At 48.7% G+C, this 16482-nt stretch overlaps 1 protein-coding gene across 1 annotated transcript; it reads left to right on the forward strand.

Moving 5' to 3' along the window:
- Positions 1–442: 442 nt before the first annotated feature.
- Positions 443–8127, forward strand: LOC122368765 (guanylate cyclase soluble subunit beta-2-like). Its single transcript, XM_043343003.1, has 9 exons — positions 443–576; positions 1020–1196; positions 3084–3286; positions 4014–4185; positions 4595–4758; positions 5118–5245; positions 5679–5825; positions 6973–7127; positions 7634–8127. Exons 1-9 carry the CDS (start codon positions 443–445, stop codon positions 7857–7859), a joined length of 1506 nt encoding a protein of 501 aa, XP_043198938.1. The 3' UTR covers positions 7860–8127.
- The last annotated feature ends 8355 nt before the right edge of the window (positions 8128–16482 follow it).

The raw sequence follows: 16482 nt of genomic DNA on the forward strand, positions 1-16482 counted from the left end.
TAATGCAACAAACAGATGCACGCGTCCGACTTGCGCCCAAAATTCCACCCCCGTAGCCCGCACAGTAATCTTGGCCCGCACAGTTCCACAGCAATATCCCGCCAAGCGTGACGGACGCGTCACATACATACATACATACATACATACATACATACGGACGTTTTGTTTTATAAAGGATTTTACTGCCTCGCGGGACATGGAGATTATACATTCGACCAGACTAACGAGACGAAAGACTAACAAGAAAGATTATACCTAACACGACTAGATCAGACCTCTCACGCCACTCGCAAGCCGAATACAGCATACAATATGATTTTACATACATGGCATTTAAACAGAAATAAGGACAGAAATGGGAATTTCTGTCCTTATACAGTTCTGTCAGATGACTAAATGTAGTTCTGTTTAAACACAGTGATCAAGGTATTTTCATAAATACATGGCTTGTTTCGTTCCAGGGGCGTTACGAGGCTGCGCCAGGAATTTCTACAACCTTGCTACAAGGTTCGAGGTGGTTTTCAAGACCCAGGAGAAGATCAACGAGTCCGATGTGGTACATCACGTCCGATTCAAGTCAGTGGGGGAAGGAGGAAGGAGATGGGAGAGAGAGAGGGGTATGGGGAGAAACAGGAAGAGGGAAAGTTAACTACAGATTTAAGTCCGTTTGAAGATAAATAGAAGACGGAAATGGAGAGAGGGATATGAGAAAGGGATGTTTGAAATAACACATAAACAATCCAATATGTCTGTGCCACCTGTGATCTCTATGACCAGCTGAAGGCCTACTGTGACCTATGAGACCGTTTACCGCCCCAGAGTCCAGCTGTAACCTCTATAACCTGACCTCTGTGAAGTGTGTGTGACTGCACCAAATCCCACTATAATTCGACCGAGAGAGCTAAATCGCCGGCGCCCGTTGACTGTGACCCATCTGTGACCTCTGTAACTTCTATGACCGCAACATTACCTACTGTAGCATCAGTGACCTGCTGTGACCTTTGACCTCTGTCCGGCAGGGTGACCCAGCTGGGTCGGATCGGGTCGCCGTCACTACCGTCCGACTCCGGCCCAGAGAAGACGCGCTACCTCAGTCCGACGGATGTCAGTGCGGCTTCTCTGGCGCCCGACAATGTCAACTTCATCAGCACGGCAGAGTTTTCAGCCATCCATCCCTACCACTTCATCTTTGATAAGTGAGTCGCCGCCTCACGGTTCGTAATCGTATGTCGTAATCGTAGGTATGCAATCTAATGTTTCAAATTTGTCTTTTGATTACTGCGTGGCCGGGAATCTCTAAAGAAGATAAAGGTGCAATGTGCATACTGAATACGGGCAGATCCACCCACCTATAGGAAGCTAGATCGGCTTATGAGTGGGCATGACCAATGACGATGCAGCCATCAAATCACAATATTGGTATGTGCGTCAAAGAGCTAAGTGTGATTGTTGTACCGTTTGTATTTCATCCAGCCCCCGACTACCTATGCAACTCATCAGCTAGATGCATTTGCCCGGATGTCAAATGTCGGCTATATTTACAATCCAGCTCGTATCATCCACAAATTCTCCGGTTTCAGTGGCCCTATAGCGTCCGTGGTCCCTGCCTCAGGGCGTCACCGGCTATGATATCTCGGCATCGCGTCCGCCTTTTGATTGGTTCTGGCGCTGAGCCTGCCTGCAGCCATCCGCTGTTGGCACTGCTAGTGAACATCTAATATCAGCCGGGAGTCTGTCAGCCGCTCCAATATCGTCTGATCAAATTGTGTGCGGCGTATGTTCACGGAGCTCTCAGTAGGCATTGCACAAGACCGCACTTCACCAGATTGGTTTTGATTGGGGAGTGGACTGTCGGAGAGCGTTCAAGTAAAGAGACAGGATTTGGTTCTTAAAGCGCCAAACGTTAATATACGAGATTGAATGCCTAACCCGTATCAGCGGCAATAATTTTCTAGATAGAACTGTGGGATGGTGCGGCTGATTGAACGCATCTGCACTTGTCCAGCCGCGGGGTACGGTACGGATGACGAAAATAAAACAATCTGAATCCGGCTCCATCATTTGTGATAGTCTGCCCGATGCACAGGCTTACAGATAAGCGTCGAACCAGCAATTCTTAGATCAAACATAAGTGTATTGTTTTCTATGTAAGATGGTCATTGGTATAAGGTCAGTTTGGATGCGGCAGAAAGAGTCAAAGGATCTGGGAATGATAACGTCTCTTGACCTTTTTTCTTATCGGGTGTGCAGATTCACTGCTCTCTGCTGACAAGCCGTGCTCACTTGGGCCCCATCAAGTCTGTCAGCATTCCTAGACTTGAACTCACTGCGGCGAGGCTCAGAGAGTTCTTAGATCCAACCATAAAACTTGGCCTTTGATGAAACAATATTGCAGTCACTATTCTCCCCAGATTATTGATGAAACCGAAAAATATAGCTATAGTTTAACCTTCACAGTTCCCCTATTCACAGATACGGCCTAAAAATTTCTGGCTTCATAGGTATCTACCCCTTAGCAGTAGGTATAGAATCCCCAAACGCAGTGTTTCCGAAGCTCGGCCTCGATCTAATAGGTATTCAGGATAAATTAAGTACCTACAAAGGTCAACGATAGGGATCCACACATGTTTCCCGAACTTGATTACTGATGAGCCGAACTTAGGTATAGGTAACTAGGCTGCCATGCAACGATTAGGTAGGCACATAAGAAAGCAATATAAGTGAACCTTGGCCACGGTGAAACTAATTCGCTATTACTGTTTACTGTACTGTTTTCAAAACAGTATTTTTCACCTGACCCATCTCCTCACCATCAACTTATATAAGCTGCTCCCGGAATCTTTTAAATGCATCAATATCGAAAAGCTATATCGAAATATCAATTAAAACATCGAACCCGATGCCAAGGCCCCCCGATGCAATGTTCTGAAGATGACTGATGCAGTCTGCCGTAGTGAAATGACCTGCTCCAGTACATATCTCTGCGTAACCGGGCCTTTCCCCAGCGAAACGATTTTCCCTGTATACGCACATGAAATGGTCCGCCCCCTACATCAACTGACCTGTGTCTTCCACCGCCCTAGGGAGCTGACGATCAAGCAGTACGGGTTCGGCCTACGTCTCCTGTGTCCGGCTGTCACCTCGTTCCCCGCCGTGTCGACCCTGATGGAGCTGGTATGGCCCTACACCACACTCAGCTATGATAACGTCGAGCGGTTCAAGAACCTGGTGTTCCAGTTCGCTGTCATCAGTGGCACTGAACGGACTGTCGGTACAGTGCTTAGAGGTCAGTGACCTGGAAGTGGGTCAGAGCAGAGGGTGACCTATAGAGGTAGAGAGGTGACCTGTGAGGCGGGTTTAATATAGAGGTGGCCTGGGTCAGAGCAGACAGAGCGGTATAGGGGTGCGGTCTGTGGGACAGGGGGTCAGCTTAGAAGTGACATGTGACCTGTGACCTCGGGGACGCTTAAAATCGAATCTAGATAATGTTCCATACCTTAATTGCATTTTTTAAAAAGAACTACGTTACTTTCATTCATTATTTCGTACTTCCATCGGTTTACTCCTGACGTCCCAGTACAGACTGAAACCTGACGTAAAACGATCGTCCAGACTCTGTACTGGCGCTACTTGCTTGAATGCCGCTGGCGCCACCTAGGCCAGCCAGGGCCAACCATCTTGACTTTCGGTTCTTCATACCCAAGTCAACACCAAACACAACTAGTCCGTAACCCATGAATAGACAACCACAGCTGCCCTCGCCCTCAGACCCAGCGACGCTCAGTGCCCTTACGTTGACATTTCAAGGCTTCCAATACGGCTCAATCACAGACAATTGCTTTCCCGAGCTATCGTTTGTGGTTCAATCACATACAATCGCTCCCCGGAGCTGTCACTTATAAAGTCCCTAGTAACTATAAAGTCCCTGGAGGTAGCTAAATAGTAAAGACATCTGACGCTGCCCCTGACCTAAAGTCACTACAGATAGCTATAAACATCTGTTGACCCGGCAGGCGAGCTGATCTTCCTATCGAAGCGGCTGGTGCTGTTTCTGGGCAACCCGATGGTGAAGAGTCTGAAGGAGCTGGCCGACCGGTCTCTAAAGATCTCCGACATCCCGCGCTCCGACTCGACCAGGGAGCTGATTCTGCTCAAACACCAGCGAAGCACAGAGTTCGACCTCATGTAGGTGTTCACTGGGCTGCTGGTCCATAGCTTGAAAGTGCTGCAGTGTCTCCAAGGACCATGCTGACCATGCAAAGCAGACACTGCACGCAGCTTCTCGCCTTCATAATAACGTGCTTCTATAGCTGCTGACTTTTTTAACCGAGTCTTTAGTCAGTAGGTAAATCAGTGCAATTCGTCCCAACTTGCAAGATAGGTAGTCGATGCAGAGGGATTCTATTCTAGTCCCGGACCGATGAATGTCTGAAAACATCTGATTTAATTAGGTGCTGCATTATCGTGCGTATTCCATCCCTACCAATCACCATACTGCAAAGCCAGGGAAGACTGCATTGACCGTAGGTAAAAAATTACCAACGTATGAGTGACCTCTCATATCCCTCCATCCCCCCCCCCCCTCCACCTCCAGGCAGCGACTGGAGGCCACCACAGCCGAGCTGAAGCGGACAGCCGCCGCTCTGGAGCGGGAGAAGGAGAAGACGGACAGGCTGCTGCACAGCATGCTGCCCCCGGAGGTGGCGCACAAGCTGAAGAGCGGTGATCATGTTCAGGAGGCGTTTGAGAGTGCAACCAGTGAGTCAGGGGAGTGTCATTATTTTTTTCTTCTTCTTCTGGGTGTTCTGATGTTCAGCGTAGTAGCCGTCTTCCCTCCAGTTGCGTCATTATTGGTAGTCAAATATGACAGTTAGCTGACAAAACATGGGCATATCGCCAGATGGAAGGATTGTTTGGGACTATTAGATACCAGGGAGGTGGGAAACTTATTTTGTTGTCTCTATTGAAGCGTGTCTATTATACTTCACGGTTGCTTTCCCTTGGTAGTGACATCCTCGTAAAACACGCATTTTCCATATTTTATCGACGTTTCCATCTAGATTGTTATGAAATGGAAGTTCCGCATCGTTCAGCAACATCATCCCATCTTGTTTCAGTACTTTTCAGCGATATCGTCACATTTACCGTGATAGCATCCAAGTGTGAACCGAACCAAATCGTCATGCTACTCAACGAAATGTACATCCGATTCGACGCAGCCACGGAAAACAACCGGGTATATAAGGTAAGCCATTTCCATATAAACGATATCAACCAGACGATAATCAAATGATATAACGAGGATTGAGAATATAAACCTGACCGAAACTACTTCTGTTACTGGTATCTTTTGGAATTGGTCCCTTGTAGCCAATGCCTATACCCCGTTTATCTTAGGTTTAGTCCCGCTCGTCTCGTCTAACCGACGGACGTTCCATCTCGTCTATCCGTCTTGCGTCTCATCTCGTCTATCCGTCTTGCGTCCCGTCTCGTTTATCCGACAGACGTTGTCTCTCTTTTTGACGTCCCGCCTCGTCTATCCTTCTTCGAGATCTTACTTTCCATCTCTAACCGTTTTACGTCCCATCTCTTTCCGTCTGACGTCCCATCTCGTCTATCCGTCTTACGTCTCGTCTCGTCTGCCCGTCTTACGTCTCGTCTGTCCGTCTGTCCGTCAGGTGGAGACGATCGGAGACGCCTATATGGTGGTGGGCGGTATTCCGACCAGGGTACCCGACCACGCCACCAGAGTCGTCAGCCAGGCCATCGACATGGTGCGACTGGCACGCGAGGTGGCGCATCCCATCACAGGGGATCCCGTGCAGGTAACTGGTACAGTGGTAAAGGGGACCCGGTACAGGTAACTGGTACAGTGGTAAAGGGGACTCATTGCAGGTCAGTGGTAACTGGTAACTGGTACATCGGCACACCCGGTAAATGGGACCCGGTGCAAGTCAGTGGCAACTCGTATACTTAGCCACAGCCATAGAGTTTGAGTTGTGGTAAAGGCATGTCAAGCTGAATGTTATTACGGAGCGAGCGAAGCGAGCGTAGTCTTTCCTTAGATTAACGGAAATTTCTGAGTATGAGCGGCCGGCCGGCCGGCCGGCCGTGCGGACGCTTTTGCGAGGCTTATATCTCAGCAACCACTTGACCGATTTACATGCGGTAAATTTTGTAGGGTAGCTTCATTCCTTCTACCAAGTATTGGACTATTCCCGATGCATGTGGGTGACCCCTTATGCACGTGCCACGTGCAAAACGAAGAGGTGTCAGTTTTGTAATTGTTGCAATATCTCGGTAACTACTTGGCCGATTGCGCTGAAAGTTGGCATGTAGGTAGGCACCCACTAGGCACTGCATATCCATGTGCCAGAGTTGGGGTGCTGCTGCACGTGCGCACGTGCAGGGGTCGTTTCCAGATCTCGAGAACGGCTCGACCGATTGCGCTCAAATTTGGTACACAGTTAGGGACCGGTTAGTAGGGTGCCGTGCACAAGTCAGTTGGGACCCATTTTGCACGTGCGCACGTGCAGGGTGCCGCTTCCAGATCTCGAGAACGGCTGGGCCGATTGTGCTCAAATTTGGCACATCGCTAGAAACCGGTCAGTAGGGTGCCGTGCACAAGTCAGTTGGAGGTACCCCCTCGAAATTCCGCACGTGCAAGGCTCACCCCCTTGCTCGCTCCGTTAGTCGCCCCAAAAGGCGCTATACTGGTGCATTAGTCGGTGGACCTTATAATAGCTTGACTTGTTTGCAGATACAAGAATAACTACAGCATTACACTAAAATGAGCAATTTGGGAAAATGCAAGAAAACAAGTCTACAAAATATGTGCAAATGTGTTCACGCTTATTTTCCCTGTCTTCTGGGGCCAGTCTTTTTTTTTTACACGTTTCCTTTGACCTCTCTGCAGGGGTTCTTTGTGGATTACCATGTGTAATCTAACTGACTTTTCTCCGTTCTCCTCAGATTCGCGTGGGCGTACACACAGGTCCCAGCGTGGCGGGGGTGGTCGGCCAGAAGATGCCCCGCTATTGTCTGTTCGGCGACACAGTGAACGTGGCGAGTCGAATGGAGTCGCACGGAGTGCCCGGCAGGATCCACATCAGCGGCGCCTGCAAACGGTAAATGAACACCGAGTGGGGTCAGTGTATGGTGAGAGAATCGGTGGCAGGCGTAGAGTGCACGGTTATCTTGAGTAGCTACGTGGTGCCAATATACCTACATACATAGTATGTAGGAATTCTGCCATGTACATATACATAGGCAGAATTCCTGAACTTCAGTGCCGGGTTTATAATTAATGAGTTGTGTAGATAAGGGGTAGGTAGGTGTTCTGCAGTTTCGTTAATTTGTGTCGTTTGTATAACTTATCAAGTCGCTTTCGACGAAGCCGACACTCCACTAGAAGTCGCTTCGGGTCGGAACACTTTCTTATGATATGCGTTCCGGTCAAAGAAAATCAAAATAGGTTTTTAGAGGGAAGTGTAAACGTGAACCACAATGCCGGGCTAATTCTCCAGCGAATGGTTTATTCTCCAGGCACTCAACGAGTGCCTGAAGATAGGATTCCAAGCGCTGGTTCTAGCAGGTGATCCTCTAACAGTCTCCCACTCCTCCCCTATTCCAGGCGACTGGAATCAGAGGAGAAATCCCAGCAGTTCCAGCTCGAGCCTCGCGGCCCGGTGGAGATCAAAGGCAAGGGACTGATGGAGACCTACTTCGTGTGTACGCCGTTCGACCCGTGCCCAACACCGCCGGCACACAAGAGCAAAACCACCAACGGGACGGGGTCGAGGCGTGGAAACGGCATCACGAGAAAACGCGGCGAGAGTGGAGTGTGTCACATGCAGTAGGTGCGATGGTCTCGGTTGAAGTTGGACTTCAGATGACATCGCTAATCGGTGGAACGCTTATGACGTCATCAGTGATGCCATTGGATATTCAGTCGCAAGGCGACGTTTGTGTTTCTTATGGTGCACGAACTTAGTAGGATAGGCACGCTTTGCTAGTGAGCTGTGTAAGGCTTTGGAGAAAGAGAGAGAGAGAGAGAGAGAGAGAGAGAGAGAGAGAGAGAGAGAGAGAGAGAGAGAGAGAGAGGGAGGGAGGGAGGGAGGGAGAGAGGGAGAGAGAGAGAGAGAGAGGGAGAGAGGGAGAGAGAGAGAGAGAGAGAGAGAGAGAGAGAGAGAGAGAGAGAGAGAGAGAGAGAGAGAGAGAGAGAGAGAGAGAGAGAGAGAGAGAGAGAGAGAGAGAGAGAGAGACCTGGTAGCCTTTTATGTTGTTTGCTACCGGCACCTAGACCTGACAATACTATATGTGGACGTTTTTAGTAAAGTGCTTATCATGTGTTGAAAAAGTGCATTCAAGCTATTGATCTCAAGGCAGTTTGTGTACCTAAGCTGTCTGATCTCACGAAGGATCCTAGGGCCCTATGTGTGCTTCAAGGGTCATTTCTGGGAAGGGGCACGAGGAGCCCGGAATCAAAACGAGCAGCCAAAAACGAATCGGGCACATCAGGAAACGATGAGTTGCGTCGGCTCACCAAGGTGTGTCAAGTACAAACCAGTGGTTGCCGTCAGATGATCTCATAAAGCCTAGTCCATTATCCATCGCGCTTACACTGACATAAAACTCACACCAAATTATAGTGGTTAGCAGCAGCCACTATAGCATGTATTGCGTATATTTATATGTGTACCTAAGATAAATTAAGAACTGAACGTCATATCCATTTTAATTATTGCTTCTTTGATGTCTATGTTCTTCGATACAATGGCCTCGTATGAGCCAAGTGCAGACTCGTATGATCTGACGCCATACGAGTCACTTGGCGTCAATAAACTTGTTATGTTTGTCTTGAGAAGAATCTTCATGAGATTTCGGCCAGTGCTAAGAGAGGGGAGTCAATTGTCTATAACTGTGTATCGAGAGAGAGAGAGAGAGAGAGAGAGAGAGAGAGAGAGAGAGAGAGAGAGAGAGAGAGAGAGAGAGAGGGAGAGAGGGAGAGAGGAGAGGAGAGAGAGAGAGAGAGAGAGAGAGAGAGAGAGAGAGAGAGAGAGAGAGAGAGAGAGAGAGAGAGAGAGAGAGAGAGACCCAAATAACTAATCCGGACCAGTAATAGCACCTATAGAAATATGAATCCAAAGTGATCTCATTCTTTCAGTAGAAACGGATCACGGAATGTCGTATCCACCTCAATCAAACATATTTTGTTATTGCGTGTATACCCCTTTGTTTCACTGCGCTGCGCGATAGGTAATATTTATGTCGCCTAAAACAATTTAGTTCGGAGGCTTGGAGGTCACTTTGTAAACATAACACAAAGGAGCGTAATAATTCTTTGCTGCAATATACCTAAGATTTCTGAGAGAGCAACACCTGATAACATCTCTCGATTGCTTCTCGGTTGCGTCCAAATAATAATCGAAGATGTATCTACAGGAAGTGTAAGACGGTGGCTGTAAATATTATACTCGATCGAACGCCATTAACCGATGTACCGATATTGTTTTCTTATCTAGTCAAGTTCATGCACTGCGGACAAACCTACGTAGGTTAGATACCTATAACCTATGTGTGACCTTTATGAAATGATTATGTCCGCTCCATTTGATTTTGCAATCTTTGCTTTGCCATTGCTGCAATTGTGGGCTGTAGCGGGGTCAATCTATGAAAACGAATCTAGCCTTATCTCACTAATCCTTTTTAGCATCGACTCCTTTTCATATTGTTTACATAGCTGTTTTTTTGCGCTTTTGCGATCTCGATTCCGCTACGTTTCCCTCCCTTCACATTGAGGCGCATAAGTGAGATGGTTGTATCTGAAGTAAGTTTGTCGATAATCTTGATGCGATTTGAATCATGTTTTGTAAATATATCTATGAAGAAAGGACATCAACTGTGCCATGACACGGCTAAGGGTCTCAATAAGGCAATGCGTCGATGTTCAACTTTCGAATTGGCACGCTCCTTTCTATGTAGGTGATTAAGTTCAGAACAATTTGCTAAGATGGAAACGCTATCACCGCTGTTAACTGAACATGCGACGTATACCGTTTACTGATGATGTCACCATGGTACCTACCTTCGGGCAATACAGACTTCAGATTTTGTTTTGTGTCATGTGTTTGTTACGGAGCGATGTTATATAAGGCGACAGTTGTTGATGGACAAACCACGCTGGATTCTGGAACTACATTAGGTATAGAAAGAAACCATAGGCGGCGGAACGATTTGAGAGTCTGAGACAAGGAAGGCACCAGCTCAAGGAGCCAAACCTAGGGTACCCCCAAATCCTGTTTTCTCATCGGATTTAGACCACTTATTTTTCGTCACAGCCCTGACACGATGCTAAACGAAAATGGCAGTTCACCCCTGTATGCGTGGTTAACCCTCGCATGTGTGCGGCGTTTGCCAGCTTCTAATGTGTAGGGGGGGGGGGTCGGTTGGACCCCTCTCTTGCCGTTTGGCCCCTGATCGAGCTAGAGCTTCGCGGGAAAAAAAGGAGCGTGTTGCCCGTGACAAGAGGATGCCGATGATACCCAATTTTAAGGTCCTAGGTCATTGGTTGACCTTCCAGGTCAGGTCAATGACCCTAAGTCGGGAAAATCGGGACCTATTAGAACAGGGGTCGGCAAATGGTGGGGCATGCCCCCTTTGGGGGTAATGGCGCCCTTCGGCGGGGGGTAATGAGGGCCTCTGAGAAAGCCTCATCTTTTTTTTAGAATTAATGGCTCCCTTGATGGGACAGACATCGCAACTGTTGTGCCCCAGGATTCAAAAATTAGTCGAGGGCAAACGCACAAAGCATGAACTGATCGCATGCCAATTTTCATGTACATAGCTGCTCACCATTCCGTACAGCCGTGGAAAGTAACTGTCATGTATTAGCCGGCGCTCGCCTGTTGGCGTTTTCACAGTCACTAAAGCAAGGGAGAGGAGTTGTCCATTGCACCCTGACCCGTGCATCTCGGCCTCTGAGCTGGAGCTTTGCAGAAAAATTGAGCGTGCTGCCCGTGAAGATAGGCAGCCGCTACTACCCAATTTAAAGGTCCTTGGTCATTTGGTGACCTTCCAGAGGTCAATGACAAGTCCCGAGTAAATCGGCTCTTGCTGTAGCTTCTTGAAGTGAGATTTTGTGGACTGCCATGATCTCAAGAAAGATCTCACAAATCAACGGTTATTCGGGTTAAGGTCATGCCATTTTCAGGACAGATAAAAATGATCGGCTCGAGGGTACAGTTTTTATGATCCGACCCTTTTAACGTGATCTATTCCCGAAAAATACACGCTACCCCTATTCGTATGGGGGTTAACCCGCGCCCTGATGGGGCTCCTGGGTATCCACGCCCTGCTGGAGGTGGAAGTTGAACCCCCTCCCCCCCTACTAATTTGGCTCCTGGGTCACTAGCGAACCGCCGTAGTCGGCGTTCGAAAGAGAGTAAGACATGATGGAGGAAAACTATGGCCACTTTTTAGGTCAAGTCAAAAGTCAGCTCACCATAGGTCATCGAACGTAAAATTTCGCCAATTTCCAGGTCAACCTTTGACAATTTTCGACAAACTGGCCTATAGCTCAGGAAAGGATAGAGCTACAGAGCTGCGGAAAAACGCATTCGATAGCTCTCTTAACGTTTTTTTTTCTGAATGACGCCCTCAGATTTAACCTAAGAATAACGATTTAGCCTGCGGAGACAAAAAAGGCTAAAATGTACGTTGTTTGCTGATAAAATGTACGTTGTTTGCTGATAGTTTTTCTTCAGTAGCGTTTCACTCAGAACTTGCAAGAGCTCACTTTTATCAGCATCGTGCTCCCCCCGTCGAGAAGCATCGAAGGTCTTGTTGCACATCAGGTGATCCGTGTCGTCGAGCTATACACATCTAAGGTATTTTCATCGCTCTGGCATGCCTTTATCAAAAGTTATTGGCGAAAAACTATTAGATACCGTTCACGACCTGAAATGACCTCAGGGACATACAGCGGGGTTACGGGTGCAGTTTTCCGGCTCAGTGGTCATGTTTACTTGTGATTCAGTGCTTCACAGTGCTAGGAATGACACTCATCCAAAAGAGGCGTCTTTCAATTTCTACCATTGACTTTGCGACCTCTCTCATTGATAACGAGAGAGGGCGTGAAAGTGAGCTGACCTTTGGTCACCTACATCAAATATCCGAGATACAAATTTTGTACATGTTTTGTTGCCTTTGTCAATTCCTGAAAGTTTGAAAGAGATCTGTTACTCTGTGTAGCTACAACAGGCGTTACAGTCTTTACTGAGGTGAGGTCACTTGACGTGATCTGGTGACCTGACTTTGAGCGACTTTGGTCTGAAATTTTCACAACATGTGCAGACAAAATGCATGACAAAATGTGACAAAATGGTGGCGCTCAACTTTTTTTTTTAGATATTTGCGAGAAACCGCAGGGGGGGGGGCGAGCCTGTGGTTTCTCGCAGATATGGTACCCAAAGAGTCGCGGAAAAGTATGGAATTTTAGTAACCATGGTTATATCACCAATGGGGTCTGGCAGGTGGGGGTAATGGCGCTAGCTGGCGCCAAAAAAGGGGGCACGACCCCGGAGGACCTGCCGACCACTGTATTAGAAAGTCGTAAAGTGTGGCTGCTAAGGGGTTTTTCGGGGTGCTGATCACGAATATCGTGTTAGTTTTGATCACAGATGATGTCTTTAAGCATTTAGACCAGGTCGGGTCAGGTCAGGTCAGATCAACCAGTAGGCGTCGTGACGGGTATTCGTAGTACGTGTCAACCGCCTCTGACAGCTTCGTAACATGTTACGAAGGCACTAAAACTACTTCGTAAATGTTCAAATGGTTGCTAAATTCGAATTCAGCTCCAAAAACTATCCTAGAAACATGTAAAACTCGAAAAAGAGAACCGAGGTCATCCGAGGTCACCAAAGGTCAATGACCTGACCTGACCTTCAGGTGACCTTGACATCCACCCTAATGCATGGGAGCAACATCAAATCACATGTTTGAACGTTTGAAACCACGAAAAGCTTGCAAACGCGCGGCTAATGCGAGCCGACATACGCGGAATCGCGATTCCGGCCAAACATGGTTTCGGAAAAGAGGTCACAGGTCAAAGGTCATTTAGGTCAGGGTCATGAAATTTTCAGGGTAGGTGTAAAATTGATCAACGCGAGGGTACTGAAAGTTTCGTCGGGATCGGCCGCTTTTTACGCGAGTTTTTCGCGAAAAACCATGGGGGGGTTCATCCGACCCCCCTACACACGCGAGGGTTAACTTTAAGCTGATCCTCAAGTACCTATGTGTTTATCTCTTCCTTATTCTCGTTTGATAAATTCCATTAATCCTACATGTATCAAATTACCAAGAAGCCATCGCAGTACTAATGAGTGGCGAATCCCAGGGGGGAGGTCACATGGGTCATGACTTTGGGCCTGGGGTCACCACATGCCTGCCAGGAGCACCACAGGCCTGACAGCCGACAGGGGCACCACAGGCCCGCCAGGGGTACCACAGGCCTAGCAGAGGCACCACGGGCCTGTCAGTGGCACCACAGGCCTGTCAGGAGCACCATCGGCCTAGCAAAAGCACCACAGGTCTTCCAGGGGCACCACAGACCTGCCAGGGGCACCAGAGGCCTGCCAGGGGCACTATCGGTTTCGCAGGGGAACCACCGGCCTCGCAAGGGCACCATGGGCCTGTCAAGGGCACCACAAGCCTGTCGTTGGCACTTTAGGATTGTCAGGGGCACCACAAACCTGTCAAGGGCACCTGCGTTCTAACAGGGGCACCACAGTCTCGCCAGGGGCACCACAGACCTGCCAAGGCCCAGGGACACCACAGGCCTAGCAAGGACACCACAGGCCTGTCAGGGGCACCATGGGCCTGTCAGGGCCCATGGGCACCTAAGTCATGTGCAGGACCCACCGTAGGCTTGTCAGGGGGCAGGGTAGGTAGGTACCAGTCTTTCTAGGGGCACCAGCGGCCTAGCAGGGACACCAGTCATCACACGACTAACCAAAAATAAAGAAAAAAAACTGAAAATAGGGCACCACCAAAATTAAGTGGCCGAAATCCGTTGAGGCTTTAATTTTGGGTATATGTAGGTAGGGGCATCACTTCGATTCATGACCTTCCCCTTGGAGTTTTCCCGAATCCGCCCCTGGTACTAATACATCAAATTTAAGGGGGCACCTTGCTATTGGTGCCCCCTTGCAGAATTCAAGGGGGGCACGGTGCCCCGGTGCCCCCCCCCCGTTCCGCCGCCTATGAAAGAAACATGTAACATTTCGCTAGGCCAGGGGGGAGGGCGGAACTTGTTCCAATGCCAACCCCTCCAGCACTACTTGAGCAACACTTGAGTGGCGTGTATTGAAGTTACGCGGTGGAGTTAATTATCCAATGGACTCCTTGCGGGCATCACTTATCAACAGGCATGTGTCGTAATTAGTGCGGTTTTAGGTAAACGGCGGCGTTTCGTGACGATCCAACGAGGTAGTAATATCGCTTATTGCACTTATGTACATACTTACAGTGGGTATCGATGCAACGATACGTATATGGTACCAGCGCTGCCACCGATTCAATGAAACAAACGTTTGCCACACCGGCCTGCGGTCTGCTACTCAGGCATTTTATATGTATGTCTGTAGAGACAACAGTTAATTATAGTTCGTTTTTTTTTTTCAAAAGGACGCTGGCTCCAAGTATGTTTTTCGAACATGCACGTGTTTTAGCGAGCAAAACGGGCAAAAACTGAACCTGAGAAACTCGAACGTCGCCTTATTTTAACATGTGAATTATTCCCGATAAATTCCATGCTTGCGTTTTGGAACTAGACATGAGAACAGTGGTGACGTCATGCTGTGGGACTTGCATTGGAATGCAATGCATAACTATCATGGAAAGGATCGCTTACTCGATTCGGGCCTCGGTAAGAACAAAAACGAAGTTTTCCTGAAATTCGTCGGCAATGAATGCTTTCGTACGGACATTGGGTGCCAGCTGCCACCAGTGACGTCATCATAGTATGCTCATTTTTGAAGTCACAATTTTCATTTATTTACCGAGCACAATTTGAAATCAATCATTTTTTCGGCAAGAAATTCCGAGCCAGACGCTGAAGTTGCTAAAACTCACGTGAGAGCTTCGATAATGAACTTTGAGCCAGCGTCCTTTTGAAAAAAAAAACGAACTATAGTTTCGATATTTTTGTCGCTCAAATGCTAGTTATGTGCTAAATAAGCAACACATCTCCATCATGCAGCCCCTAACCGAGCACAGCTGCCAATCAGACTTAATTAAGTTGCACTAGCATTAGATATTTCACCGCCCGGCTCCCGGTCCAGTCTCGTGTAACCTCCTCCCGCTCCTGTCGTGACGTCAGTGAGAAGCTTTACCGCATCGTCTACAGCACACCTTCCTACAGACGTTATGCGCCATAGCCTGCGCGCTACTAAACACGGAGAGCAGGGACCAGCCGAGCAGAAGCCCCAGGTAACCTCCGACATCGGCCAGCAGGTCCGGCGCCGCGTACGTCACATACGTTTCCATCACTCGGCGCACGTCCTCGAAGCGGACGCTCAGTCGCAGGATTTCGGCGCTGCTTGGTATGGTGGAGGGACGTAGTTGAAAGCCGTGTCGATCTGTCACACAAGGTTCCGGGCATTGGCAGTGGTGATTGGGCCCATTCGGTGCTCCAGTGGCTGCCGAGAAACGGGCGTAAACATCAAGCCCTTTGAAGAAGTCGTAGGGGAACGCCTCTCCCCCTCTGCAAAGCGGTCTGCTGTCGTTCGGGTTATCTTCCTCTTCCATGCGGCAGTGGAGCCAGTCGAAGAAGCAGCGTCTTTGACAGTCGGTCACGCTGTAGGCGGGGTCCGCTTCGCACGGAGCGCGCCGAAGGTTCGGTCGCACCTCGCGGTCAACAGTGACGAGCACCTCCGTGAGGGTGGTGTCGTTGGTGACCTGGTAAGTGTCCATGCCGGCCACCGGTGAGCCCCAGAACTCCTCACTCCCGTGCAGCAGGAGCTCGTAGCAGTAAGTAGAGCTGCCCCGCATCTCCAGCTCAAACATACGATGCATGCGAAGTCCTAGTCTGAAGTACTGCGTTTGCGACGAAGGAATAAGTGTAGCACATGTGCCGCCAAAAGCGTAGTTCAAGATTGTCTTCCATCTGCCCTCTTTACCTTCAAATACACCGGATGTAAGGTTCGTCACGTAATACCATCCTTCATTTAGTCCTTCCAACATGTCAATCAGTGGAAGGCCCGATGCACTGATCAGATGTTGCAAGGACATATTCTCGAATCGAGTCTCCTCATCTTCCCAGAAAGGTGTAACCATATATGTGACGTTCATCTTGGAGCGAGGACAGACAGAGATGACGGGCGCAGAGAAATCATTCTCCCAGTAGACTTTGGTTGCGGTGGGCTCCGAGAGAAACAGACTGACTCTGCTCCATGTGATGGTCAGCCAACCTGCGAGCAGCGC

This window comes from Amphibalanus amphitrite, unplaced genomic scaffold, assembly GCF_019059575.1.
Source record: "Amphibalanus amphitrite isolate SeventyFive unplaced genomic scaffold, NRLGWU_Aamphi_draft 000973F_arrow, whole genome shotgun sequence".
Classification (NCBI taxonomy): domain Eukaryota; kingdom Metazoa; phylum Arthropoda; class Thecostraca; order Balanomorpha; family Balanidae; genus Amphibalanus; species Amphibalanus amphitrite.

Excerpts from the sequence above, each read along its gene's own strand:
- LOC122368765 (XM_043343003.1), top strand. The coding sequence starts at position 443 with ATGGCTTGTTTCGTTCCAGGGGCGTTACGAGGCTGCGCCAGGAATTTC. Across the intron at positions 577-1,019 it reads GTACATCACGTCCGATTCAA|GGTGACCCAGCTGGGTCGGA; the intron begins GTCAGTGGGGGA and ends TCTGTCCGGCAG. Across the intron at positions 7,128-7,633 it reads ATCAGCGGCGCCTGCAAACG|GCGACTGGAATCAGAGGAGA; the intron begins GTAAATGAACAC and ends CCCCTATTCCAG.